Source organism: Alosa sapidissima, chromosome 9, assembly GCF_018492685.1.
Source record: "Alosa sapidissima isolate fAloSap1 chromosome 9, fAloSap1.pri, whole genome shotgun sequence".
Taxonomy (NCBI): domain Eukaryota; kingdom Metazoa; phylum Chordata; class Actinopteri; order Clupeiformes; family Clupeidae; genus Alosa; species Alosa sapidissima.
Window position 1 is genome coordinate 12,374,251 of NC_055965.1, and position 27,105 is coordinate 12,401,355.

The following is a 27,105-nucleotide window of genomic DNA, read 5'->3' on the forward strand; positions in this document are numbered from 1 at the left end:
TTTCTACCACACTCTTAAAACAAATGTGTTGTCCCTATCTGGACATAGAGATGTGTTAAAAAAAACAATGCAAGTTGTGTTGTTTTTCAACACAAGGTGTGTTATTTTCAACATATATTGTGTAACAAATAAAAAAAACGGAAACAACACAAACTGTTTTCAACAATACTAGAATAGTGTAAATAGTTATCTCCTCATCGGTCATGTGAGGCCTAAATATATCCTACGACATGTAGATTCCTGTCTGTTTATTTCCCTCAGCCTAAGGGAATTGCTAAATTGCTTTTCATTTGTTAAGCAATTTCATTCATCTAGTTAAACAAGGCAAGGGCAAGAGGCAGACATCAATGCCAAAGTCAAGCTTTTATCAAGGCTGCACAAAGATAACTATCTAGCTAGACTTTAAAACAAATATACTAACAAATGTACAATTTGAGTAATGACCACTTTGTTTTCCTGTTTTTATAAGGGAAAGACTGTCCATGTGCAATATGCAAATAGGCTGACTGAGCTATGATCCATCATGGAAACCCCACTGCCTGACAATATTTTTATCCCTACATTTTCAAAAGCTATAGAAGGTCAAAGAAAGGGCTTCTACATTAAGGAAATTAGTTTCAGTCGAGGGCCAGAATTTGTCTCAAAGCCCTGTGAACAAGAGACTCTTTCATGTGTTGGCCAGATGGCAGTGGAGTGATTGCTTTCTGAGATTGTGAAGCTCTGTGGACTGTTTTGTTGTGGGGCTCCAACAATGCAAAGGCAGGCTCGAGAGACTATGACCAAATGATTATCTGTCACTCAACAACCTGATGCCATATTCACAAAAGAATGAGATTTATATCCGAACATTCTGTTTATTACATGCCAACAATTCTGAATTGAGCTGGCATGCGGAACTCGAGCCTGTGAACGTGAACTTCAACTCCAGAAATGTTTGTCCGTTTGTTGATCGAGGATGTGTGTGTGTGTGTGTGTGTGTGTGTGTGTGTGTGTGTGTGTGTGTGTGTGTGTGTGTGTGTGTGTGTGTGTAGGGGAGGGGGGGAGGTTGAGGGTTTTCACACAGTGCTGTAGTACTCTGCCATCTCCTTCATCTGCACGTAGTGGACGCCGCCGTTGACAAGCTCGTCGCTGGTGTCCCCGTCGGGCCCGTCGCGTCGCAGGCTGAGCGGCGGCTTGCACGCGTGCCAGTTCCACAGCACGCGGTTCATGTCGTCCTGCGCGCGGATGCCCAGCAGCTTGTCCTCGTCGCTCAGCTTCTTATCCTCGTCGTCGCTGTCATCGTTGTCGCCGTTGTCGCGGTGCGGACGGTGCCCGTGGAGGCTCCGCATCTCGCCACTGATGCTCTCGAAGTACTGCTGGATGCAGACCTTGGCGAAGCTCTTGGCGTGCTCCGTGCACGTCTCGTCGAACATCTTGCGCTCGATGTCGATGTAGTGCGACCAGTACTTGGTCTTGAGGAAGGCCGCCTGAGTGAAGCAAGGCCGGATGGCACGCACCAGGAAGGCCGTTAGGGTGATGAGGAGGAGGAAGACCCAGCCGAACGCCTGAGTGCAGGAAGAGCATTTCAAAAACATTTTTATAGCATAAAATCCTCTGTCTGTAATTATGGATTGCATTGTTTTTATATAATTTCAGTGTGACTAGTTTTAATGACAGGGGTTGCATATAGGCACTGCATTTACAGGGGATTTTGTTTTAGATGAATTTTTAGAATGTTTTTTAGGATGAATCTGTGCACAGACTAGATTTATTACTATTCTGAAGTAGTGCTCAGTAGACTGTGTGATTGTGTGTTTTGGTTTTCATTGTACTGTTTGTCCTGAAATTCTTTCAATATGTCTAACAACTCCATGTGGGGACATATTACACAACTTCATTTCATTCAGACCGACATGATTAAAAACAGCATGTTACAGTGTGGGTGAACATTTGTTTCAGTACATTCACCTACTTCTTCTTGGATTTAAACAGGGCTCTCAAATTTTGAAGTTTGCAAGGAGTGAGACTTTGTTTCTCAGGGGGGAGGGGGCGTGGCATTGGCACCGTGCCACGCCCCCTTCCCATTGATCGAAGTACATGAAAGTCCTACGTCTGCTTGAACTACTCGTGGCGCCACGCCCCCTCCCCCCCCCCCCCGATCAACAGACCCACCCTCCCCATGTCCCATCGACCCAGCTTCATGAGAGAGCACAAATTCCATTATTTCAAACACACTTTTGAACAGTGGTGGTTCTGTCCGTGTGTGTGTGTGTGTGTTTATGAGTGATGTTGTGTGTTGTAAATGTTTGTGGCAGATTTTGATGCCTTGATGACTGATACTGGGGACTCCCATTTAAAGCACTGTGGTTCAATGTCAGCCATTTTCACAGTCATGAAGCCATCCTTAAAAATATTTTTGTTTGCAGTAACAGCCAAAACAATAAAAAAAAATGGGTCGGTAGGTATAGGTCAATTTTTTTTTTTTTTCAAGATTCAAAGTAAAAAAAAAAGTACAATTTTGGTCATGGTGATTACGTAGGTATGAATTTAAACAAATGTGCATATTGTGACGTAACTGACTGGGTCCTCAACCCGTGCCTTCAGGCGCATCACTGCAAACCTCAATCTGATGCAGGTTATGTAGACCAGCCTTTCTCAAACTTCTTTGACCTGAGGCCCAGTCATGGAAGACTTTGGGGTCATAGGGCTCATCTACACGTACCCAACCCCACTCCCTCCAAATCAAATTGTCATTATCATTATCACAATCATTATTATGCCTATATTGTTATACATGCACTTTCACTTAAATGTTTTGTGCCATGCACATCAGAGGACTGCTTTACTAATGTAAGATATAATTAGTTTCATTGCTTTTGCATGGTTGCATGATGCTTGCATAAGAAAAGAAATACTTGGGTATTCACCCCTTGCAGACACGTGACTTAAGTCACGTGACGGCTCCATGCTGGACGGCAAAAAGATAGGAGACGGACGGCAAATTACATTATGTCATAACGATTATGATGAACTGAACACCATTACCAAAGATCCTTGATTACTAGCAAGATAGAGCAACGTAATTCGTTACTATGGGAGCAAAACGGGACAGTTCCGGTCTGCATAAGTGGGAGTGTCACCCTACGTCACTAAATAAACTTTCTCTCTTAATAAGCAATAACAACAGATAAACATAATTGTGTTCACAGTATTATTGTCCATAATCATGTATGATACCAATTAATCATTCTTAAGGACATGATATGAATAATTTAATTAGTCATGTGAACTGAGCTAGCTAGCTAGCTAACGCTAGCTTAAAATGCTATACAAGTGGATGGTAGTAGCTATGGCAATACAGCTATGCGCTAACAAGTGACTAGTAGTTGAAGGACTTCGCTTAAACTTAATATACTGTTGCAAATTCGCTTGAGCATAAACTATCCACTTTAACTAATGTCAGTAGTGTTATTCAGCTAGTTGTCATTTAAAAGAAATTACACTTCTCCGTTTAAAATGTTACCTTAGCTAAGAGGCTAGCTAGCATGATAACAACCGGACAGTAACTGGCAGCAGCATGGTCTAATATTAAGTTATTTTATTACAAATCCGAACGCTAAAAAATTACACTATTAGGCTTGAAATGATCCCAAACACTTACAGATTATGACACAATTTTCCAAAAAACCCTCAACAAATCCAGAAAGACAAAATGACCAATTTATTGGTAAAATTCCACAAGTCTCCATTGACATTAGTGCAGCAAGGGCTTACTCTGGTCTGCATAAAGGGGGATTTCCCCCCCCTCCCCCTTGCAATAATCGAACGCGGAAATTGTCGAACGTTTGCGCCTCTCGCTCCGCTTGAACCCTCTCTGCCATTACTATAACATCTTTGTAGTTCAATGTATTGCTGTTTGGGGTCTGATAGTCAAGGAAAGATGCCAGTGGTGTTGTTAGATGAAATGGGTCATGATCGCAAATGTAAAGTTATTAAAACTGGTGGTAACAGCAAGTGGAGATAACGTTAGGTCATAACGTTAGGCTACTGTAATTAACATTATGGTAAATGAACACCCATAAGTATTTCTAGACTAAAATATTGCAAAGCGATTTGGTTACTTTATTTGTCTTGCTTTTATCAGTTGTAACATTGTCAAAACGTTAAGAATGTCATAACAGAACATGAAATAATAACTTAGCTGCCACACTTAGAAGCTAGCTATTCTAGCTAACGTTTATCCAAAGATCCTTGATTACTAGCCTTAACCCTCTCTGGTTTATCGTAGCTCATAGTGCTAGTGCTAATGTAACTCGTCAGTTTGTACGTTGCCCAGCGAATAAACTTACTTCTTAGGCCTACATGTCTTAAGTTAAAGAATTGAAAGAAATAGGAAATAAAAAAACTTGAACGGTATTATCTGTTTACATTCAGATCTTGCCAAAGACTTTGCCTAAGTGCTATCTGCCGTCCTGTTCAGAGTCTATGGTTGCTATAGCAACCGCTGCTGTGCTTCATACACTGAGGAGATAAGCATGCAATTGTGGTTGAAATACTCACGAAACACAAAGAAAACAAACCAAAATATATCTATGCAAGAACATGGGATGTTGTTGTATTCCAAACAATAAGCCAACAGTCGTGGAAGGGCATTACTACGGTTAAATCTCACTATAATCTCCTAGCTGTGCGATATGTCCCATTTACAACCCATTGATTTGATTCGTGTTCTTGCCGTCCACTAGGCTATTTTGCTGTGGCGCGAACCAGTGTTGCCAGATGCCAGCAAGGTTTTCCAGCCCAAAACCTCGTCAAAAACCGCGAGAATGCACAAAAAACCGCCCAAATTTGCTTTTGCTTGTTTCTCATTTAAACACATTAAAATCATTAACAAGTTTTAAAATGACCCATTTTTCGACTTAGCCTATCCAATTTCAGAAACAATATTCAATCAAATGAACGCAAAAGTAGGCTACACGGACGTCAGACTATTATTCTATAAGCTTATGTTACGGAAAATAATGCAATAGGCTAAACATAGACTATTAATCTGTCTGTTTAGTGTCAATAGACGCTTGGAACAAAAGCATTCAGTAGGCTAGCCTAACATAAAAACATTGAGTGGATATATGAAGAGTGTCGACTCTTTGCAGATGCAGTGCGTTCATAACTGGTGGGCCAACTGTAGGCTACACAAAAAATATTTCCATAGGCCTACCCCAAATGTAGGCTAAAGGCTTGAGTTAAACTTGAGTCTGACACCTGTGATTTAGAACAATTAATTAATAGCCTACCTAGGCGCTATATATTCCCTGAGACAGGCAGTTAGGCCTAGAGTTTTCATGAAAATCGCGCTGAATAGGCTATTTAGGACAGTGTCAGTGCGCTCTTTGCAGAAGCAGTGCGTCCATGCATGGCAACTACACGCAAAAAATATTTTCATACGCCAGATATAGGCTAAAGGCAAACTTGAGTTTGACACCTGTAATTTAGAACAATTAGTAGGCCTACCTGACAGGCAGTTAATCCTAGTTTTCATGAAAGTCGCGTTGAACGAACAGGGGTGTCAGTGCGCTCTTTGCAGAAGCAGAACGTTCATGCATGGGCCATCTCTACACAAAAAACATAGGCCTATGGCCCTAGGCCCTTCGTGAAAATCGCTTTGAGCAATTGTTATTAGGCCTAAAAATAATTAAAAAGTTCTAGTAGGCCTAGGCTTTGTCAAACTTCCTCAACAACTGTCGGGCTGGACGGAACGTGGGCCGTAGTCCTATGTCAAGCCATTCGCGCAAGACCTGCGCACATCCATCAACCCTGAAAGAAGGGGTAAGTCCATCCTGTCTCGTAGGTAATCTTTCAGCAGTGTGCACATTCATGAAGAGATTGACTGTAATGACAAAATGCTCTTTGCCCACTTTGGCATATTGACATTGTCAGTCAGCTAGCTAAGTTTGAAAACCCCGCGAGCTGTGTGTTTGAATGGCGGTCTGCGCCAGAGTAGGGGAGAACCGGACTGAAACACTTTTTAATTAAACGTAATTTACAAAGACATCGTAAAACACTGAAAGCTAATATTTTGTCACAAGCAAACTACATCGGTCCTCTGTCAAATACAGTTGCATTTTCAGCTCTGAACAAAACCATTCAGGATTTATTTAAGGAGAAATCGAACATGCGTTTTGTTTCATTCGTCCCTCCAGACCGGGATAAATGAAACGACATGGGGGACGAAAGAAACATACAGCTAAAAACTTCCCACAACTTCAATATTTGACAACATCATGAATGGTACTTGAAATATGTGTTAATTTGGATAAATTACTGCTGGGCTTTACTGTCTGCTGTGAATATCTAACAACTAATTGCGGTCATTGTGAAGCGCATATCTCGCGGTTATGGAAATACCATGCACTATGCCATTTATATGGCTAGAATGCATGTTTCGATACATAAGGTGACGTGAGCTGAGAGTGTCTGTTGTGAGTTTAGGGGGGCACGTCAGCCAGAGGGTGTGTGAGTGAGTGAGTGAGAGACTGCTGCCTGCTGACCAGAGACGGTCGCTGGAGGAAGGGTCTGAAGTGCCTTTGTTTCGGCTACAAAAACCCGCCGAACTGATCCGAAACCAGCCCAATTTTTATACACCCGCCCAAACCCATTTTTGCCCGCAAAATAGATTGCAAAACCGCCCAATTGGGCGGGAAACCGCCCAATCTGGCAACCCTGCCGCGAACAAAACGTGACGTCACTTGCAAGGGGTCAATATGGGTGCTATTGTTTTGGGATGTTTCCCTCGTGCAACCATCATACATTGGTAGGAAATGGAGGGAAAAAAATACATGTTTTTTTAATGAAGTTTAATTTGAATGCCTGAAGGATTCAGGAAACACAATACCAGCTTTTTTGGTGAGCAGATAGGCGTAAATCACTGATCTGTTGATCTTTAACAGATAGAAAGAAGGCTACTCAGTTAGCTAACTATGCTAATGTTAGTTATCTACAAGTCTCATCCAAGTGACAATCATATTATACACAATGCTGAGAATAATTAGCATCCTCGTTTATCTTACTTACATTGAGTTGACTGTGTGGCTTAATCCACAGATGTGGTGAAGCACTGTTTCATTATGGTTTCCTAAGGAGTAACCCATTGCTTAAAATAGTGGAGGGCTGGGATGAAAACATTGTGTCAAATCTTTGCATTGTATCGCGGAGTGATTTATTATTAGCTGTGCAAAGTCTGAGTTGAAATGTCCAGGGATATTCCAACTCATGGAACGTCTCTCGGCCAATCAGAAACCAATAAATAGTTCCATAGAACCCAATTGTCTCTGCTCTGTTTCTATGGAAGTTCCAAAAATCAACGTTGTTCTATTAAGTGTCGTTAAACAATTAAATAGCATTCAACAGGTTAAAGCGGAGCTTTGATACCTTATCGATTAGTTTCAGTTTCTCTCGCGCAGACGCCTGCATTGAATGAACGCTCATACCACCACTTTATTGTATGGCTCCATGTTTAATGACATCGATAGCAGAAACGTTTGTTTTCTTTTTTTGTCGGTCCGCGGTATCTTGATCAACTGCGCAGCAAATTATGTAAGGAGGGCTTTGCCTTGTGTTAGTATGACCGCATCATTTTATCCTATAAGGAGGGCTTTGCCTTGTGTTAGTATGACCGCATCATTTGACTCTTTCTCTCCTCTTGATGAGGAAGCAGTCTCTCAATTGCTTCAGCGATGTCGTCCAACAACATGCCCATTAGATCCTGTCCCGTCCACTCTTCTACAGTCTATCTCACCCGCTGTTCTACCAGCAGTCACACATGTATTTAATGCTTCACTCAGTTCTGGAATAGTTCCTTATTCTTTTAAACAGGCTAGGGTTACACCTCTGCTAAAGAAAAGTACACTTAATCCAACTGAGGTCAAGAACTACAGACCTGTCTCCCTTCTTCCTTTCTTGTCAAAGGTTTTGGAGAAAGTGGTCTTCAAGCAAGTTTGTGACTTTCTTCATCAGAATAATCTACTAGACCCTATGCAGTCTGGTTTCAAGAGTGGTCATTCTACTGAAACTGCTCTTCTGTCTGTGACTGAAGCATTGAGAGTAGCTAAGTCCTCTGCTCAGTCATCAGTATTAATTCTACTAGATTTATCTGCAGCCTTTGATACTGTTAACCATGACATTCTCCTATCTATACTATCTGAACTGGGAATTTCTGGAAAAGCTCTTGACTGGTTTGAATCTTACCTTAAAGGGCGTTCTTTCAACGTGTCTTGGCAGGGACAGGTATCTAAGTCTCATGACCTCACCACAGGTGTGCCTCAGGGATCAGTATTAGGACCCATGCTTTTCTCTATTTACACCACTTCCTTAGGTGATACCATTCGCTCCCATGGATTTGACTATCACTGTTATGCAGACGACACTCAACTTTACCTGTCTTTCCCACCTGATGACTCTAGTGTTTCCCACCGGATTTCTGCATGCCTTAAGGATATTTCAGCCTGGATGAAAGATCGGCACCTTCAGCTTAATCTCTCAAAAACAGAGTTTTTGGTGTTTCCAGCTAAAACAGCTATTCCCCAACAGATTAACATCCAGCTTGACTCAACTTCACTGACCCCAACTAGATCGGCACGAAACTTGGGCGTTGTAATTGATGACCGACTTAACTTCTCTGAGCATATAGCTTCTATTGCAAAATCATGTCGGTTTATGCTTTACAACATTAGGAAGATCAGACTTTATCTGACACAAGATTCCACACAACTTCTTGTTCAGACCATGGTCATCTCTAAACTGGACCATTGTAATTCACTATTAGCTGGCTTACCCGCTTGTGTAACAAGATCATTACAGCTGATTCAAAATGCTGGAGCACGCCTGGTCTTCAATCAGCCAAAGAGGACACATGTAACTCCTAGTTACTCTCCATTGGCTCCCTATAGTAGCCAGAATTAAATTTAAATCTCTCACTTTGGCCTATAGGACACTAATTAGATCTGCTCCTAGTTATTTTAATTAAATAATCAAGCCTTACATCCCCAACCGCCCACTGCGGTCTTCTGGTGAGCGTATGTTGTGTCGACCAGTCATGAAAACTGGGTCTAATTCCAGACTCTTTTCTTCAGTGGTTCCATGTTGGTGGAATGAACTGCCCAGTGCTCTCCGTTCCTGTGGTAGTTTTGGGTCGTTTAAGAGGGGTCTAAAGACATTCCTATTCAACATATACTTAGTTGTTTAAGCGCTTATGTGTTATGGTTCATATAATGTTGTTTTATTTTAATTGGGCTGTTAATTAATTTGACATTATTGTTTATTATTGATATTCTCCTTAATGTAGTCTTAGCATGTCATTGTTTTTATATTATTGATTGAATTGACATTATTGTTTTATTATTGCCTTTCCCCTTTTTTACATTGCTTTTTATTAGGCTATTGCTTGAATTGATATTATTGTGTACTACAACTATTCTCCTTACTATATTTGACCTACATTTTAATCTGTTCCCTGTTCAATTTTAAATATTATTATGTTGTTTTGTATTTATGTGTCGCTTTGGACAAAGGCGTCTGCTAAATCCATAACCATAACCATAACCATAAATTATCAGACGAAGCACCGGGTCTAATTTCACTCCGCGGACCAGCAATCTCCACGTTGCGGACCCACATCAAAACAAAACTATTTCCTGATTGGTTGAGAAATCCTATTTTCTGATTGGCCGATAGGTTAGTAACTGAACAGCAGCTCTCTGAACTGAATGAGCGCACAGACAGCAACGTTGTGTGACACGTTTGTAAAATATAGCCCTTAGAAATTTCTGTGCGGGCAAGTTAATAATTTCTCGGAGTGAGAAATGCCATGTGTGGCGTGTGAAGTCATTGAAATGCGTGTGTCTCACGCTCAATGCGTGAGACTTGAGAGGTCTGATTTAAATGATTGTATGGTTCATCAGTAAAGTAAAATGAAAACTGAATATATAAACATATTTCGCGCAAGCTGTTATCCAAAGCAGTTTTGAGCACAGTGTGTGTGTGTGTGTGCGTGTGTGCGTGCGTGTGTGTGTGTGTCTGTGTGCATGGGTGCATGGGGTGGGGGCTTGGTGGGGTTCATGGAGGACTTGGTAATACAATTCCATTGTCCATCATGTTCACGTTTATGTCATGCGTGTCATGTCATGTGTGACGGGCCGCTTCTGGTGGGCGAGGTTTGTCCTACCTGTGTGTGTGTGTGTGTGTGAGAGTGTGTGTGAGAGAGAGTGTGCGTGTGCGTGTGCGTGTGCGCGTGTGTGTGCGTGTGTGTGTGTGTGTGCGCGTGCGTGCGTGCGTGCGTGCATGTGTGTGGGGGACGTTTGTCCTACCTGTGACACACACCGCAGGTATCTGGTCGCCGCCTCTCTGGCCACTATGTGGCCACCGTCATATATATCTTTACACGGTATCTTGGCCAGCATCCTCGTCACGTCCTCTCCGCTCATGTTGACCTTCTCGAAGCTGAAGTCCGGACCGGTGAAGCGCCTGGCGTCCAGGTCGAGCGAGTACGCGCACAGGAAGCTCTTGCCGTCCATGAGCGTCACGGAGATCCAGACGATGGGCGCGATGAGTGAGCGCTGCGATATCGAGCAGAACATGTAGCGCAGCACGGTGGGGTCCTTCACGCGCTTGCCCAGCGGCCGGCGCCACTCCTCCGCCAGCATGGACACGTTGTTGTTGAGCACGAAGCCCAGCATGAAGAACCAGACCGGCGGCACCACCAGCACGCCGATGCCGTAGGCGTAGTTGTAGTCGGGCAGGCACGGGCAGCTGAACTCGAAGGCCGAGTAGAGCTGCGCGGCGGCCAGCGCCATGATGCCGCAGATGCCGTTCATGAAGGACTCCTGGTTGGACTGCAGGAACTGGAACATCATCCGGAACTTGTCCATGGCGGCGGCGGTGGGGTTTGGCCTGGTGTTTCACAAACATTGTTATATCTAGGACTCCTTATCACTTTCTTTGGATTTTTGGGGGGTTTGTGTGTGTGTGTGTGTGGGGGGGGGGGGGACAGAACATTGTTATATCTATCTTCTTATATCTTAACACTTTCTTTGTGATATCAGAGAGATTAACAGGACATAACAGAAAATTAATGACCTTCAAAAATGACACTTTCACTCTGAATATAACCATGAATATAACCTACACAAGTCCCAGATCAAGGTGGGGTTTGGCCTGGTGTTTTACAAACAGAACCTGGGGGGGCAGAACATTGTTATATCTAGGACTCCTTATCACTTTCTTTGTGATATCAGAGAGATTAACAGGACATAACAGAAAATGAATGACCTTCAAAAATGACACTTTCACTCTGAATATAATCATGCAATCAGAGACTACATGTCTGGTGCAGACGAGGCCCAGATCAAGACAAATCAGCATCTCCCTCTGAGCGTCTATTTCTGTCTAGGCAGACTCCATCAATGCTGTTACGTCGTATACTCTACGTACAGTCAGCACAGTACATTACATTCATTTTCAGATTAAATAAAACATTGCGGTCGCTGTCAAAAACCTGACTTTTTGATGTCAGACGGGAGATGACGTGGAAAATCTGTGGCTCTTGAAAAACACACATTGTGAGCGGACAGCAGAGGCTAGCAGAGCAGCTGACTATGATCTGATCTGGCACAGATGAGGACTAGACTGAATCACACCTGCCTTTGGTCTCTCCACCAATGCAGGATCAGTAGCGGTCAGATGGAATCAACAGTGCTATACTTACACTCAAAGTCCAATGAGGTGAAATAAATAAGTATGTACTTACTGTAGAGTAGAGTATACTGCAGTCTCCTGCAGACAGTGTAAGTGTTGGTAGTTTGGTCACCTGTTCTGGAAGACGCGAGTACCGGTAGGGAGAATGATTTGCATTGACTGTCAGCATGAGACTAGGATAATAATGAATCAGCAACATCAGAGCCTCGCCTTCAAAAGAGAATATTCTTTTACCTTGCCCTACCCTGTCCACACAAATGCACGCGCACACATATGCGTGCACACACACAAACAAATACGCACATACACACACACATACAGACAAACACATACACATACACATACACATACACATACACACACACACACACACACACACACACACACACACACACACACACACACACACACACACAAATATGCATACAGACATGCACACACACACACAGACAACACAGGGGTAGGGAGAGAGAGAGAAAGAGAGAGCTTCACCTTCAATAATGAGGTCTGACTTTCTATGCTCTATCCATCCTTGAGTAATTTGAATATATTTACTTTCTGTGATTTATTTTGCTCTGTCAGCTACAAAATACCTCTCCTGCCTTGTTTGGAGAGACGAGAAAGAACGCATTATTTACATTCCAGCAGTAACCATAGCTACAGCATTTAGTCACTGAATTTATGCAAACCCACATGCCACATTCAAATGAAATATTTAAAGCATGATTTGCTTTTAACTTGCAAGTGTGCTGAAAAGTAAAAAAAAATGCACACAACCCTTTTGATTTGCTAAAAGACATTAGAATAGAACTGCACAAACAACAAAACAAAAATGACGTTGTGGCTTTCACTGGTCTGACTGTGTTGCATCACGTCTACAATATGTCTGTGGCTTGGACATCAAACAAAAAAACAACTGAATATATTCATGCCTTGTGGCTAGGCCTCTCCATTGTTTGACAGGATGGTGCGATGCCAGCACTCTCACTGGCCCCAGCTCTGCACCTGTCATCAGTGTGGGAGAGAGAGAGAGAGACACGGAGAGAGAGAAAAAGAAAGAGAGACAAACACAGAGAGAGAGAGAGAGAGAGAGAGAGAGAGAGGAGCAGTGTGCCGTGCCAACCACCAGAGAAGCCAGTTGTCATCACCACAAAAAAGATTCTAACAACAAAGCTTCCTGCAACAGAGTTTCCACCGATCAGCTCCCACCCGGCTCTTAAAAACTCCATATCTGTCACCGCCAACCTACCCGGCCCTAGTTTTCAAAGTCTATCCACAAGAGTGAGTTTAGTGAAAGTCTTAACTGTCTATTTAGGAATGAGAAACAAATCAGTTGCACCATGTTCATGTCACCCATGACCCCCCTACGCTCACGCCAGATGTACAGTAAAAAGTGTTACACCCACTCTGCAGCAGTGACACCAGGCCTGCCTGTGGCTTCCTCTGGGCACCCCCCCCCCCCCCCCCCCAAAAAAAAAGAACCACTCGTCTGCATGCAGGAAGTGTGTTGTCACACGAGCCTGATAGTGACGACCTGCATCCTTTACAGGAAGACAGAGAGCTAACGGTGTGTGTCCGTGCACAAGCGACTACCTTTCACTCTTTTCTATTTACTTTCATCTGTCTGCAGTGTGGGATATGGATTTTTGCTGAGGTCTAAAACAGCTGCATTGGGTGAGTACTGTTTTCATATACCTTCGAAGAAGAAAAAGGTAGTTTTAAGGCAGGAAGTTACATTAGTTTGAATTCTCTGCAACCAGGAACTAGGGCCTGAGTTTGAGCGGTGAAATGAATGAAGTGAATCTCCCACACTGACTGTTCTAATTGTGTATAAACTGTGTATCTGTCTTTAAAGGCCATTCGAGGTGATGCAACTTATTTTCTCCACCCTCAATTTCAACACAGTTAGATATTGCAAAGGCAAGATTATCAAATATCTCTCCTGTTTTATTGCAACACAGTCCACAGACCTTATTAAACATGGCTGCTTTTAACCAGGGTTTCCATGTTGGTTGACATTTGAACAATAATTGTCTGACAGAATACAATTCATTTGGGACTGTAGCTTGCCTATTGCAGTCAAACCACTATTCCTCTTGAATGCACCACACTGCATAGACAGTAGGCTACAGCTGTCTCACTTCAGTGTCTCAGTGAAATGTTTATAATCATCCCGATCGTATAATTATCCTGATTGGGTATTCAAACAGTGGACAGTAATAGTGTCTGGTAAATGACTTGACCTGCTAGACAGCAGAGTTATTAGCTTTTAGCTTTTCATTGTTTTTCATTCTTATTTAGTATTTCAGTTTGGTTTTTATTCCAAGTTTAGTTTCAGTTAGTTTTACAAGTGCAAAAGTTTGAGTTTAGTTTAAGTTTTGCAGAATGCTCTTGTTTCAGTTTAATTTTTATTTTGTTTTAGTTAGTAGGCCAGTGTTTCTCAAGAATTCAAACTGAATGGGAGAAAGTTGTATAGCAACCAACCGGTAACTATAATAACCCTGCTATCACCATTACTCTGTTCCTCTGTATTTGTAGAAGATCCCACAAGGATGCATTTGCGTCTGTTGGTGCTGGTGGCAGGCTTGATCTTGCAGAAGGATCACACCAATGTTCCTGAGCACGATGATGACATCATCATCACCAGCATGAGGTTGCGCGAGGGGCAGTTGGAACAGGAAGGCGCCAACCTGGTGCCAGAAACAGAGACGGTAACCAAGGCCACGACATCGAAGGACCACCGGGAGAGTCACTCCGTCCTGCAAGCAGGGGACCAGGATTTGGGGCAGATCAAGAGTTCGGAGCCACACCAGCCTGAGCTGCAGGTGGGCGAGTCGTCGCTGAAAGAGAACCGTTTCACGGAGGACGAGACAGAGATGAAGACACCTGAGCCACCCCCCAAGGAATATCCCGACACAGAAGACGCAGTACAGTCAGAGAATGAAGAGCCGTCAGGTGTCAGCGAGAAGCACTCCCCACAGCAGGAAGTTGTCACAGCACATCAACATCATGCCCCTGAAGAACCAGAACCAGAGTCAAGAATAGAACCAGAACCAGGGTCAAAGAATAGAACACTGGCAGAGGGTGGGATAGACGTGCCTGAAGCCATTCTGTCTGAAAATGAGGTGAGCCATGAGGCAGAGGAAGAGGCACACCTGTCTCACTCTGATCTTAGTGACCCTGACGTGAACTCGAAAGCATCTGATGACCAAGGTGCATCTCGTAGTGGTGACAAATGGTCAGAAACAGAGAAGCAACCATCTCAGTTTGACCTTAGTGACCCTGGACGTACAGAGAAGCAACTAGATAGCGATGTGGGGATAGGGTCACAGACAAAACCTAGACAAAGTCAAACCTCCACTGATAGCACTAATTACATGTGGTATCTCAACGTATTCTCCGTCATCGCCTTCCTCTACAGTTGCCTGAGGGGCAACTCACGGGACCAGGAAATGCCCCAAGCGCCAAAAAACCATGACCTCCAGGCCGCCCGCCCCGTCTCGGCCGAGATCTCCGTCCCAGATCGGGAGACTCTGACGGGCTTCTACGACCACTACGTCCACGTGCCCCCCCACGAGAGCCAGCGGGTGCGCGAGTTCGTGGAGGGCTTCGTGGACGACCTCCTGGCAGCCATCCGGGAGACGTCGGGCGACCGAGCCGACATGGAGGTGGACGACTTCATCGAGGTGGGCAGCCTCTACGAGGCCTGGTGCACGGGGAGGACCTTGACCTGTGACCTCTGGGTGCCCGTCTCCCCCCGCGAGCCGTACAGCTTCGAAGCCCAGCTGTCGACTGACCAGGACGGACACGGCAAGTCCGAGGTGCGCTCGGGATACGGGAGGGTGAAGGTGCGTGAAGGTGGACGAGGCACTGCCAATGGATGCCCATGCGGTCAGACCGGCGAAGACAACGATATGCTGTGCCTTCTTCATACCCATGAGAAAAAGGAAGAGAAAAATGGTGAGGTCGCAGATGCCATAGACGCACCCCTGTGCTGTGAGAACACCCCTTACCTGTCCAGAACCGACGTGGCCAAGTGGTTCCGGTCAGCCGTGCGCAAAGCCTGGGAGCAGATGTCGCACAAGTACGAGCTGGAGCTGACGTTCCAGAGCCGGGAATCGTCGGGGGCTTTGCGCGTCCGGTTCCGTTCGGGGAAGGCGGTCCACTTCAACGTCACGCCCGTGGTGAAGTTCGACGACACGGACATGTGTCTGGTCTCCTACGTCGCACCGAAGAGGAAGGACGGCACACCGGTGGAGGCCCAGCAGTGGCCGCTGTCGTTCGCCCGCTACGAGAAAAGCCTCCTCAGGCACCTCGGCCGGCGCCTCCCGCCCAACGCCTGCCACCTCCGCTGCCTGCGGATCCTGTCCTTCCTCAACAAGAAACAAGCCGGGCTCACCGGCGAGAGCGGCCTCTCCAGCCACCACCTCAAGACGGCCCTGCTGCACCTGCTGCTGGACAAGGCGCCGTCGGAATGGGGCCCGGAGCACCTGGCCGGCCGACTGCGGGACGCGCTGGACCTCCTCAAGAGCCGCCTGCAGAAGAGATGGCTGAGTCACGCTCTCGTCGGCAACCCACTGGTCCCACCAGAGCTCGGGCTTCCCGCAAACGTGTGTCAGTCAAAGCCCATTAATGTTTTACAGCCGCTCTTGAGTCAGGGACGGCTGTACACCAGAACTGTGCAGCACTTTGAGGAAATGCTGAGGAATATTCCCGTGCTGATACAGGAGTATATGAACGTTCCAAAGAAGGTGGATTCCAGCTCATAAAAAGTGATTTAGACAAAGACTGGCCAAATTGTGAACTGTGCATGTTAAGCCCAATGTTGGGTTGACAAGTCAGGCTCCAACTTCAGTGTTGTCAATACATCTCTACAGTGTCATATTGTGAGAAGATTAATGTATCAGTGTATGTAAGCTTGGCATCACTCTAAAAACAGTATTTCTAGTTCCAAACAAAATACCATACCCAGTTGTAAAATCTACTTTAAAAATGGTAACCGGTTCATTCATCCTTTATTGATGTGCCTTAAAGGAGAATTCCGGTGTGATATTGACCTAAAGTGTATCGAAACATGATACCGAGTGTGAACGTATGTCTCATAGCCCATCTCGGCTTGTCCCCTGCACTCCAAAATCTGGCGCTAGTTAGCCGATGCTACCAACATCTTTTTCAATAGTGGTGCTTCGGCATCGGGCTAGCCATGCAAATAAATCACTGTTTTACACCCATTTACGAGGCTCAATGTATCTCCACACTTCATTGGTAGACTTCCGAGGGCCCTGACATTTAAAACGAGACATTGAGAACTTTGAAAAAGCACTGGTAGTTTACTTACAAGACGATTTATACAGACAGTATCTTCACGAAGTTTAGCGTTTGCAGCCATCTTGAATTTAGTCACGATAAGTCGAGCAATGAGTAAGAATGAACAGCTATGATAAGGGATCAGATTCCAAAAATAATTCAGTGGAAATGCATGGATTCCAGTTGCTGCTACTGGAAGAAACTGGAATCCATGCATTTCCACTGAATTATTTTTGGAATCTGATCCCTTATCATACCTGTTCATTCTTACTCGTTGCTCGACTTATCGTGACTAAATTCAAGATGGCTGCAAACGTTAAACTTCGTGAAGATACTGTCTGTATAAATCGTCTTGTAAGTAAACTACCAGTGCTTTTTCAAAGTTCTCAATGTCTCGTTTTAAATGTCAGGGCCCTAGGAAGTCTACCAATGAAGTGTGGAGATACATTGAGCCTCGTAAATGGGTGTAAAACAGTGATTTATTTGCATGGCTAGCCCGATGCCGAAGCACCACTACTGAAAAAGTTGTTGGTAGCATCGGCTAACTAGCACCAGATTTTGGTGTGCAGGGGACAAGTCGAGATGGGCTATGAGACATACGTTCACACTCGGTATCATGTTTCAATACACTTTAGGTCAATATCACACCGGAATTCTCCTTTAACATTTGAATAAAAAACAGGTAGAAATGTCATGGCTAGACAAGGACAAGGAAGAATTGGATGTGGCCTTTGTGAAACCAGCAGAAAACCCTGCCCTTATTAAAACCAAAGAGAACATTGAAACAAGGTACATTATAAAAACCCATATTGACATCCACTGAATTTGTGATTGTCATTTAATAAAAGTAGTTTTTAAACTGACATCAAATTGAAGGCTTTATTTTATTAATAGATGCAATGATTCAAACACAAAAACCTCAGAACCACTATTACAATGGGGATAAAGTGAGCTGTTGTATTCAGCTGTACATATTTTTAAATAAAGGTTGATGTTAAATTACACTGTTGCATTTATTGTTCACAGCATTAATAGCCATAATCAAGAGTGATGCTCCAATCAAAAATGGATGATCTAACTAAATTATTGCACTTATGTTTTGCATTTCTTGCAAAGCATGCATAAACTTAGTGTGTTTGCATGTGCATGCATGTGTGGTGGGGGCCACCTAGAAATGAAGAGTATGATTTGTAGTTTGATGAGCCAGACCCACATTAAAATGTAGGGTCTGGGCACTCACCGTTGGCAGTGCGCAGTCCGAGGGGCGGGATAATCGGTTGTCTTTCAAACTACCTCTGCACGCAATAGGACAGCGCTATGAGTCCCATGCGTTTTACCACCAGCGGAGCTAGTTGGCTAGTTCAAACTTTTGCCAACTAAAAAAGCTGTTTGCCAACACCAACATCCATCTTCTTTGTTTTGAAGTAGCAGGGAATTAGTAGCCAAACCGTTGCAACGCGATCTGCCATCAATCATGTTAAGCCCGCCTAACGTCTCTATACACAATGTGATTGGCCCTATCGAAGTTTAATTTTTCCAGCTCGCAAGCCAACGGAGAGTTGCTAGGGTGAGTAGATTTCTAGGCTTTATGATTTGAGTAAGAAATAAAAATGTAGATTTCTAATGGAAATAATTGTGTCGTTCAAACTTTGTCCTGGTCAAAGAAACCTCCATTGGCATCATGGAGTAAACACAATGACACCAAAAAGGAGCCCGAACTTGAATGGTAGTGTACAGTGGGCTTGCAAGAGGATAACAGAACTGAGGGGGCAGAATTGGTATGGGAGGCACACGGTCACTACAGCTGGGTGGGCTGGTTATTTATGCAAGACAAATGGAGACAAAATATACAGGCAAAAATATTAATGTAAAAATAGATTTTATTTCAACTTCCACAAGTTGGTGCTTCAGGATATTAACTGCCCCCAGTACTTTTCAAATCCATCGACCAAGTCGTCTGCCTCTATGAGATCCGGAACAGCCGCCGCCTTCTCAAGCCGCGCTTCAGATGCCATAGCCAACTTCCACGGGTCACTAGAGACCATTTTCCTGGAGTCTGGGGAACACAAAAACAGATGCTAATATTAGCTCAGGCCAAAACAATTTCAATCTTGGTCTCAGCAGGCCAGATTTTGCAAACCATGACGGACTATTAGAAGCATGTTGAAATCCACAGCTTACAAACTTCCCCTTCAACCTATTCTGACTGCATGTCCAGGTACTTCTAGCCTCTATTTCTCACTCTATACTTAGTCCCCCTGAAGAACCAGGTAGGCTAGGCCTCAAAGAGCAGAGACCCAGACTGGTTTAGAAATAGCCGTTAACTTCATGCAGTTCCGAGATGGCGTACTGAACTCTACTAGTAGGAGTATGGACCCACTACACTAGTGTAAAAACACACAAGTAGCAAACTAACTCCATGACCTTAACTTTCAGAATGACCGCCTGAGAAACAAATGTGAAGCGGTAATGGGTAGAGCTCCGTCCTCAGAGGACCTCCCCATAGCAACAGTACAGGCGTCCCACTCACCTGCCGGCACAGCAGAGGGACATGTGGCCTCACAGCAGGAGCACACAGAGGTCGTATTATCATAGAGCTCCGTCCACCTGTCAGAGAACGAGATCGAAAGAAAGGAGGGAAAAGGGAAGAAAGGCAAAAGAAATGGGGGGGGGGGGGGGGGGGAATAAAATGTTTAGAGAACGTCCATGAACTCATTGTATACTTCCGTTTACCCCCATGTTATTGGACACCTTCGTTAGTTTGGAAATTCAGCAAGTGAATACTGGAGATGGTGATTAGCCTTACTTTTTATTGCCATAGGTGCAGGACTTCAGACTAGGGCTGGGGGTCACTGGTCCTTTAATGATTTCACAATGCAGGTAGAGAACCTGGCATCACAAGGCACAACATTATAGCTATACAGATATGAACACAGATGAACAAACCCAAGCCCGTAGGCTACAATTTTCAGAATCTTACCCTTCCTCCTGTAGGCAGCGCAGCAGAGTCCCTGAAGACAAATGCCCCGATAGAGAATCTTAAAGCGGTCTTATCGGCATGTGGAATGAATTTGGAGCTTCTACTTGCCTTGCTGTCCACCATGCATCTGTACAGGAAGGCAAAAGGCCAAGTAAACAGGACATGAAAGATACATTTCAAGGCAGCAAGAAGAATCTTATTGTGGGCAATAATGGATGGGCGAGTTCTGATGGTCATACCCATTGTTGTCAATCACAGTATATCTGGGGTTGGCTTTGGGATCACTGGTGGGAGTGATTAAGCACTGGTTGATGTAGGTCCGCACGGCACCGTTGGTTGGTGGCACTTTGGCCTCAAAATACATCGGCTTGCCAATGGTAAAGCTGTGACCAGGCTTGAGCGGCTCCCATTTATCTACAAATGAGAAAGCACAGATTAACAGCAAGGAATCAAGTTTGACCACAGAGAGAATATCAATTTGAGCATGTTGCTGAATCAGCCATCCTGTTTTCCAATAATGCACCACCAGGATTCTGATTGTGGGTTAAACATGAACACTTTCAAATGTGTAAAGTTAATTAAAATGGCCAAGTCAAGTCTTTAAATGAGACTTCCGTTGATTTCACATAGATCTGTGTTGTCACTGATTGTCAAAAAACAAATCGGTTCTACCTAGCTCAAGTTGCTGCAACCAGCAGCTACAGTGCTGGCAGCTACAGTGCTACACTCTGGGGGCATGAACGTTGGGGCTCATGAACATGCCCCCAGAGTGTAGCCTGAATTCTCCTTTAACCACATCGGAAAACAACGTTATTATAAAACCTTGTCTGCAAGTAAACCTACCATCATATGGTCTGAGGGTGAACTGGGAAGACGGGGATAGCGAAGCAAACACAGTGCCCGCTTTAAGCTCTGGACGATAACCGCGCGCATAGGCATAGAAGTGTCTGCAAGCAATTCACATACAGATGTGTTTGAAAGCCACATAAACCTTGATACACACAATATACACATTTAAGTGCAAACAATAAATACCCACTTGTAGTATTTGCAAAGCACGTCGACAGAAAACGGCAGTTCTCTGAGGATTGGCCCCGTGGAAGGAGGGTTGTAGGTGAGCGTGTTGGAAAACGTTGAGTAGTCCTCCTTCTCCTGTAGTGGCACAGAACATGGTCTGAATTAACCGTCAGTGCCCTATTGCAGTGGTTTTCAATCTAGTCTCTCCAACCTCCACAGTCCAACCCCAGCATGCCCCCCACCCCCCACAGCTGTGTATACTTGACCACACTGGTCAATAGCCTCCTTGATTAGGTGAAACCAGATTGTTGCAATTGTATGTACTAGTTGTGCTACATTAATACACAAAATGGAAAGGCAAATCAAACTTGTACCTCATATTTTAAGCCACAGCCCTTCAAGTAGTAGAGGAAGTAGTAGTGGTCAGCGGTGGCCTGGTTAACTTCACATGTCCCAATCCTCAGGTACTGCCAGGCGTCCCCCGGCTTGCTGAAGAGCTCCTTCTTGATCCTCACGTACATGCGGTCCAAGTGGCAAAGAGCATCCACGTTGCCATACGGGGGAGGTGGGGCAGTTGTGGCCGCCGGGCGCAGGAATATTCGCTTCACCGGTTCAGGTAGAGCTCTGGTGCCCGCCTCCGGTTTGAACACGCCGCTGCCGATGGGGGACATGACCACGTTGAACTCAGGGAGGTCGAGTGGTTTTGGGACCACTGGAACCTGCGGTTGAGGTTGCACAGGGACCACTGGAACCTGCGGTTGAGGTTGCACAGGGACCACTGAAACCTGCTGTTCAGACACCAATGGAACAACTTCTTCCGTTTGTTGAGGGGCCCATACAACCGGTTGTGAGGGCCACGGAATCATTTCTTTGGTCTTAGACAGGCTAGGAACGATAGACACTTCAGAATGCCAGTCTCCCTCAGATGAAGTCTTTATGAGCGCCTCCAGCTTTTCCCAAGCCTCTTCAGGTCCATCCTCAGACGCACTGAAGATCACAGGCGAACTCTCCACTCTGTAATTTGTGTATAAAAGAATCAGTAATGGCAGTCCAAATAACATTTTTAGAACACAAACAGATTCTTTCCTAAGAGTGGGGTAACAATTAATCAGCCAGTAGCCTATTTCTAATCGAAATCTTCTACTGAAAAGATTTTTTTTTTTTTTTTTTGCACCATGGAGGCGTGTTTTTGTAAAGGAAATGGTCACTGGTGACACCTGCTGCCAATTACATGAAATGCAGTCCTTTGTATTATGAGCTAATCAATCAGGGGCTTCTCAGCTGTACTGCAACAAGTTAAAATTGAACTTGACCAGGTGAGGCCTATTCTTTTTGCCAGTGTGCCAGCCCTCATGGGAGCCATTCCCCAGTAGAATCTTTCCCCCTCTGAGTTGTATCAGCTGCAGGCCATGCATAGCAAAATGGAAGTTCAAAACCTGTAATATTCAAAAGAACTACCTTTCTTACTGCCATTAATGGCGGCCTTACATTGTAGGGATGGGCAAAGCGAGGCTTTATGAAACGCTGAAACGTTCGAAGCAATTGTGCCGAATTGTTCCGAAGCTTTGAAACAATTCCGACACCTCAGAGCTGTTTAGGGTGAAACAAATCTGTCAAATGCTTCGTATTAGAGATGCAGTCTTTAAAGTTCGTGGCTCGCTGTGTTACCTGTGTTCAGTCTTTGTCAAAAGCTAAGCAGCATGCCCTTGGTCAATTACTGGATGAGAGACCACATGAAGTCACAATAAAGGGAGTCTTATTGCTGCCACTACACTGTAAAAAATAATAAGTAATGGTTACTTGAAAAAAGGGTGGAAACTCGTTGCCTTAAATAAGTTAAGTAAACAAAACTTTTCTCTTCCAAGTTATGTTTACTTGATGTCTACAAGTAATGCTTACTTAGAAGAAGTTATCCTTACTTAAGACTTTAAAGTTCTGGTTACTTACTTCCAACTAGTAAAGTTTACTTCATGCCCTCAAGTAAAGCTTACTTGAAACAAAGTTGTATTTACTACTGTTAAATGAGTTACCCTTACTTTGAGTTGTAAAGGGTACTTTATGTTGGATAGTAAAGTTTACTTGCAGAATATACACAAATAGTTGGCACTATTAGATTAGATAACTTTATTGTCATTTTGCAGAGTACAAGTACAAAGACAACAAAATGCAGTTTGCATCTAACTAGAAGTGCAAAAAAAGCAGAAAAATGCAATGTGATATACAAAGACAGGTGGTGCATAGACAGGATAAGAAATATGCGGTGTAAACAGTAGTATACAGTTGGTTTACAGAAGGTGGTTTAGAGTAATATAAATTAGGTATAAATATGTGCAGTGTATTAGCAGAATAAATATGGATATTCGGTATGAACCATATAGACATATATGTACAGTATACAGCTATGTGCAGTGTGGTAACAGTACTGTAGTGCAGAAACAGTAACATTATAACAGTAGTAAGAATACGTGTATGTGCAGGATGAATAGTATGAAGAGCAGTAGAAAATGCCATGTATAAGTAATTACAGTATGTACATTTGTAAATAAATAGAACACTATGGGTGGGATAGGGTAGTGCAATTCTCCGCAGGGGGTGGGTGTCCCCTGTCAAGGTTTCCATGGTCCTGGTGGACACCTCAACAGGCACAGGCAAGGAGGCATCGGGCGGGGGCTTAGTTGGTTGGTTGTCACCGGGATGCAGAGCTAGAGTTCAGTAGGGTGACAGCCGCAGGGAAGAAGCTTCCTCTGAACCTGCTGGTTTGGGTGCAGAGAGACCTGTAACGCCTCCCAGAGGGGAGTGGGGTGAACAGTCAGTGGTTGAGGTGAGAACAGTCTTTGATGATGCTGCGCGCCTTACGCAAGCATCACTTGCCCTGGATGGCCTTGATGGACGGGAGTGAGGAACCGGTGATGCGTTGGCCAGTTTTCACCACCCTCTGCAGTTTTTTTCGGTCGTATTCTGGTGTAACCTCCATGTTTCAATCAGTAGTGTTTGAGCAACTGACCTCTGACTTCACATCCAAACAAGCACAACTTACATGTCCAGTTCATTGCTCTGCATTTTCAGTTTTCCAACTGCAAAAAGAAAAAGAGGGCAAAATTATTATCAATATGCATCTATTGGCCATGTTTAACTAAAACAGCTGATTAAGTTTATCACATTAATTTAAATTATTTCTCCAGAGACCTAATTAATACTGTTAAGCTAAAAATATTATGATTTGGCAACTTAATTTTCTCTATTGCTTCAGGCCTAGTACATTTATCACATAGACTGTATATATAGAACTGGACAGTGTGGTTGCATTCAGCAGTGTTCTATGGAATTGAAGCCGCCGAGGCGACGCCATCTTGGAAAATTTGCAACCAATTTGAAGTGCGACTGCGCAGCAGAAGTTGAAGCATGCGCAGTGAAGAGGAGTCGCGGTCAGGCACGCCCACTCAGTTGCCACTCAGCGAGTTAAACACGCCCCTTGTCAAGTGAAACCCGCCCCCTTCTCCTTTCCAAAACGCAAGTCGACTCGGCGCCGAAGGCTAGCTGGCTGGATGAATTTTGCGGCTGTGAGTTAAACAGTACAAACAACAATCGGTTTGTTCTTGTCTGGTAAGTGTTGCGTATCAACTCAAAAGTTTTTTTGTTTATTGTTGTTCTTAAATACGTCTAAGAGAGCTTATTATGTTGATTATAGACTGTGACAATTTAGTATGGTGAATACTAATGAGCTAACAACAGAAATACGGACAGCGAATTACATACTAATGTTAGCAGCTACATTAACGTTACCGTCAACGGGAGGCTAAGTTAGTCGTTGAAGTGAAGATTAGCACACAGCTCCCGTAACAGTCGATGCATGATATACTTGGTTTTATTGGTTGTTGCTGTTTTCAAATATCTCAATCTTAATGTATGCCATATCAACATGGAGTAACCATTGACTGTACATGGGGATTAATAACACTAGACAGTCAGTACAGTATATGATGTGATCAAGCAACGCAAGTTAACGTTAACGTAATGTGAAGCATGGACCTCATCAACCCGTCATGTTAATGTACTAGCCAGTTTGCCAGCGTTGCATTTTTTCTAACGTTAACGACAGACACCTCTGTTAGAGCTACTTCTGTGATGGTAGGTCGGTAAAAATAGGTCGGTAGTTGTAGACCGCATAAGTGAATGATCGATAAATGAAACGCCTGCATTAAACACTACGCCAAGAACCAGTCACTTCCCAGGGATATCGGTGAACATTTGAGAAAGACCATAGTTAGTATATTATACCATATATTAGTTTGTCATCTAACGTCCATGATCAGTCATACTGATAACGTTATTTTTCAAGCTGACGCAAGTTAATAACATTCCCACCGCATATTTAAATGTGTAGTTAACATTAGGGAGGCTGTGAAGTTTATTGCACACATATATTTAATTAATTGGTATTACTAGTGGTGTTGAGTGCCTGATTAGATGCTTTGTAATGTTGTAAAATTGTCTGACTAACTTTATTGTAACTTTCCTTTTTGCAGGTAAGATGGCTGAATGTACTGGAGGTGGCGGCAAGGTGGTCTCCATGGTCTACATTAGTCTGCAAGCAAGGGAATGCCTACGTGAAGTGGTTTGGCTGGGGTGGTCTGAGGTGGCATGTCCTCCTCCTTTCTCCAAGTCCCCTGACATCCATCTCCCTGACATCACCCACCGTCACTGGATCAACCTGAAGCCCCTTATACATGGGACATGGCACAGCACCACTACGTTCTGAAAACACATGACTTTCAATAACTTGCGTGGCACCAAGAAAGGTCTGCCGCTGCTCTGAACCTTCTGTTAATGTGACATCATTCATACTTGAGGCTGTACACATCCCTTTGTTTCTATTTTCTTTATTGATGTCACCCAAACTTCAACTTTCTGTATGCCCCTGAACTCACACAAATTGTAAATTGCAATGCGCCATTTAACCAGTGGTGTAGTCTAGTTAGTTAGTTGCAGTGGTGGGTATACTGTGAGCAACCCCAAATGTTATTGAATACGTATCCTTGCCTATTTTAAATGGGTATATTGAGATGATGCTTTTTAAATGGGTTTACTGTGTAGTCCTGTGTATCACGTAGACTATACCATATTAAGGTATTTAAGTATTTATACTTAAATACCATATTGGTATTTAAGTAAGAGGCCATTGCTTAGTATTTAACTGTAGTCTACACAAAGATGTAGACGTTACAAGAATATTAATATCAGAATAATTATTGGTTGATACTAAATCAATATTAAATGTTTTTTTTTTTTTTTATTTCTTTTGTGGGATATATCATTCAGAATGTTGCAACATGACCGGTCTTCAATCAGCCAAAGAGGACACATCGTAACTCCTCTCCTAGTTACTCTCCATTGGCTCCCTACAGTAGCCAGAATTAAATTTAAATCTCTCACTTTGGCCTATAGGACACTGACTGGATCTGCTCCTTGTTATTTTAATTCAATGATCAAGATATACATCCCCAACCGCCCACTGCGGTCTTCTGATGAGCGTCTATTGTGTCGACCAGTCTTAAACGCTAGGTCAAATTCAAGACTCTTTTCCTCAGTGGTTCCATGTTAGTGGAATGAGTTGCCCAGTGCTCTTCGTTCTTGTGATAGTTTTTGGTCTTTTAAGCACTTCTTATACATTATGGTTTGTATGCAGTAGTACTGTTTTATTTTCATTATAGGCTGTTGATTAATTTGACATTTGTTTATTATTGATATTCTCCTTAATGTAGTCTTACCATGTTATTGTTATTATATTATTGATTGAATGGGCATTATTATTTATTATTGCTTTCCCCCCTCATTTTCATTGTTTATTTCATTAGGCTATTGATTGATCCCTGTTTTAAGTATTATATTGTTTTGTATTTGTTAAGGGTAACCATAACCATCATCATAATGTGGTATTTTCTTATGCACTTGAAACAAATAAAAATGTTTCTTTAAACGTAGTACCACTTTAAACACATCACACACTGAACAGCAAAGTAGCTTCCTGATTATGTGTAAAATGTTTAGTTTATGTTTAGAGTATCCTGATGTAG

The 27,105-nt window shown here is 43.6% G+C and overlaps 3 protein-coding genes across 4 annotated transcripts; 1 reads left to right on the forward strand and 2 right to left on the reverse strand.

Annotated features, from left to right (window-relative positions):
- Positions 1–1,016: 1,016 nt before the first annotated feature.
- Positions 1,017–11,915, reverse strand: LOC121719167 (calcium homeostasis modulator protein 1). The gene is made up of 3 exons (XM_042104600.1): positions 11,780–11,915; positions 10,341–10,923; positions 1,017–1,544 (listed from the first exon to the last, which is right to left on the reverse strand). Exons 2-3 carry the CDS (start codon positions 10,899–10,901, stop codon positions 1,056–1,058), a joined length of 1,050 nt encoding a protein of 349 aa, XP_041960534.1. The 5' UTR covers positions 10,902–10,923; positions 11,780–11,915; the 3' UTR covers positions 1,017–1,055.
- Positions 11,916–13,260: 1,345 nt separating this feature from the next.
- On the forward strand, positions 13,261–16,755 carry LOC121719142 (inositol 1,4,5-trisphosphate receptor-interacting protein-like). The gene is made up of 2 exons (XM_042104560.1): positions 13,261–13,401; positions 14,266–16,755. Exon 2 carries the CDS (start codon positions 14,280–14,282, stop codon positions 16,494–16,496), a length of 2,217 nt encoding a protein of 738 aa, XP_041960494.1. The 5' UTR covers positions 13,261–13,401; positions 14,266–14,279; the 3' UTR covers positions 16,497–16,755.
- A 2,141-nt stretch (positions 16,756–18,896) lies between these two features.
- LOC121719160 (zona pellucida sperm-binding protein 3-like) lies at positions 18,897–22,197 on the reverse strand. 2 transcript variants are annotated; one of them, XM_042104593.1, is made up of 9 exons: positions 21,784–22,197; positions 21,406–21,750; positions 21,054–21,166; positions 20,858–20,961; positions 20,254–20,428; positions 20,015–20,141; positions 19,841–19,923; positions 19,565–19,641; positions 18,897–19,090 (listed from the first exon to the last, which is right to left on the reverse strand). In XM_042104593.1, the coding sequence occupies exons 1-9, from the start codon at positions 22,090–22,092 to the stop codon at positions 18,942–18,944; spliced, it is 1,482 nt and encodes a 493-aa protein (XP_041960527.1). In that variant the 5' UTR covers positions 22,093–22,197; the 3' UTR covers positions 18,897–18,941. The 2 variants fall into 2 exon arrangements, with proteins under 2 accessions (XP_041960527.1, XP_041960526.1); XM_042104592.1 differs by having other exon boundaries at positions 21,406–22,197.
- Positions 22,198–27,105: the final 4,908 nt, after the last annotated feature.

Coding starts and splice junctions, on each gene's coding strand:
- LOC121719142 (XM_042104560.1), top strand. CDS start 14,280: ATGCATTTGCGTCTGTTGGTGCTGGTGGCAGGCTTGATCTTGCAGAAG.
- LOC121719160 (XM_042104592.1), bottom strand. CDS start 22,092: ATGTTATTTGGACTGCCATTACTGATTCTTTTATACACAAATTACAGA. Junction 21,167..21,405: donor GCTGTGGCTTAAAATATGAG/GTACAAGTTTGA, acceptor GTGCCACTACAG/GAGAAGGAGGACTACTCAAC. Junction 20,962..21,053: donor GTGCTTTGCAAATACTACAA/GTGGGTATTTAT, acceptor AATTGCTTGCAG/ACACTTCTATGCCTATGCGC.
- LOC121719167 (XM_042104600.1), bottom strand. CDS start 10,901: ATGGACAAGTTCCGGATGATGTTCCAGTTCCTGCAGTCCAACCAGGAG. Junction 1,545..10,340: donor ACCTGCGGTGTGTGTCACAG/GTAGGACAAACG, acceptor TCCTGCACTCAG/GCGTTCGGCTGGGTCTTCCT.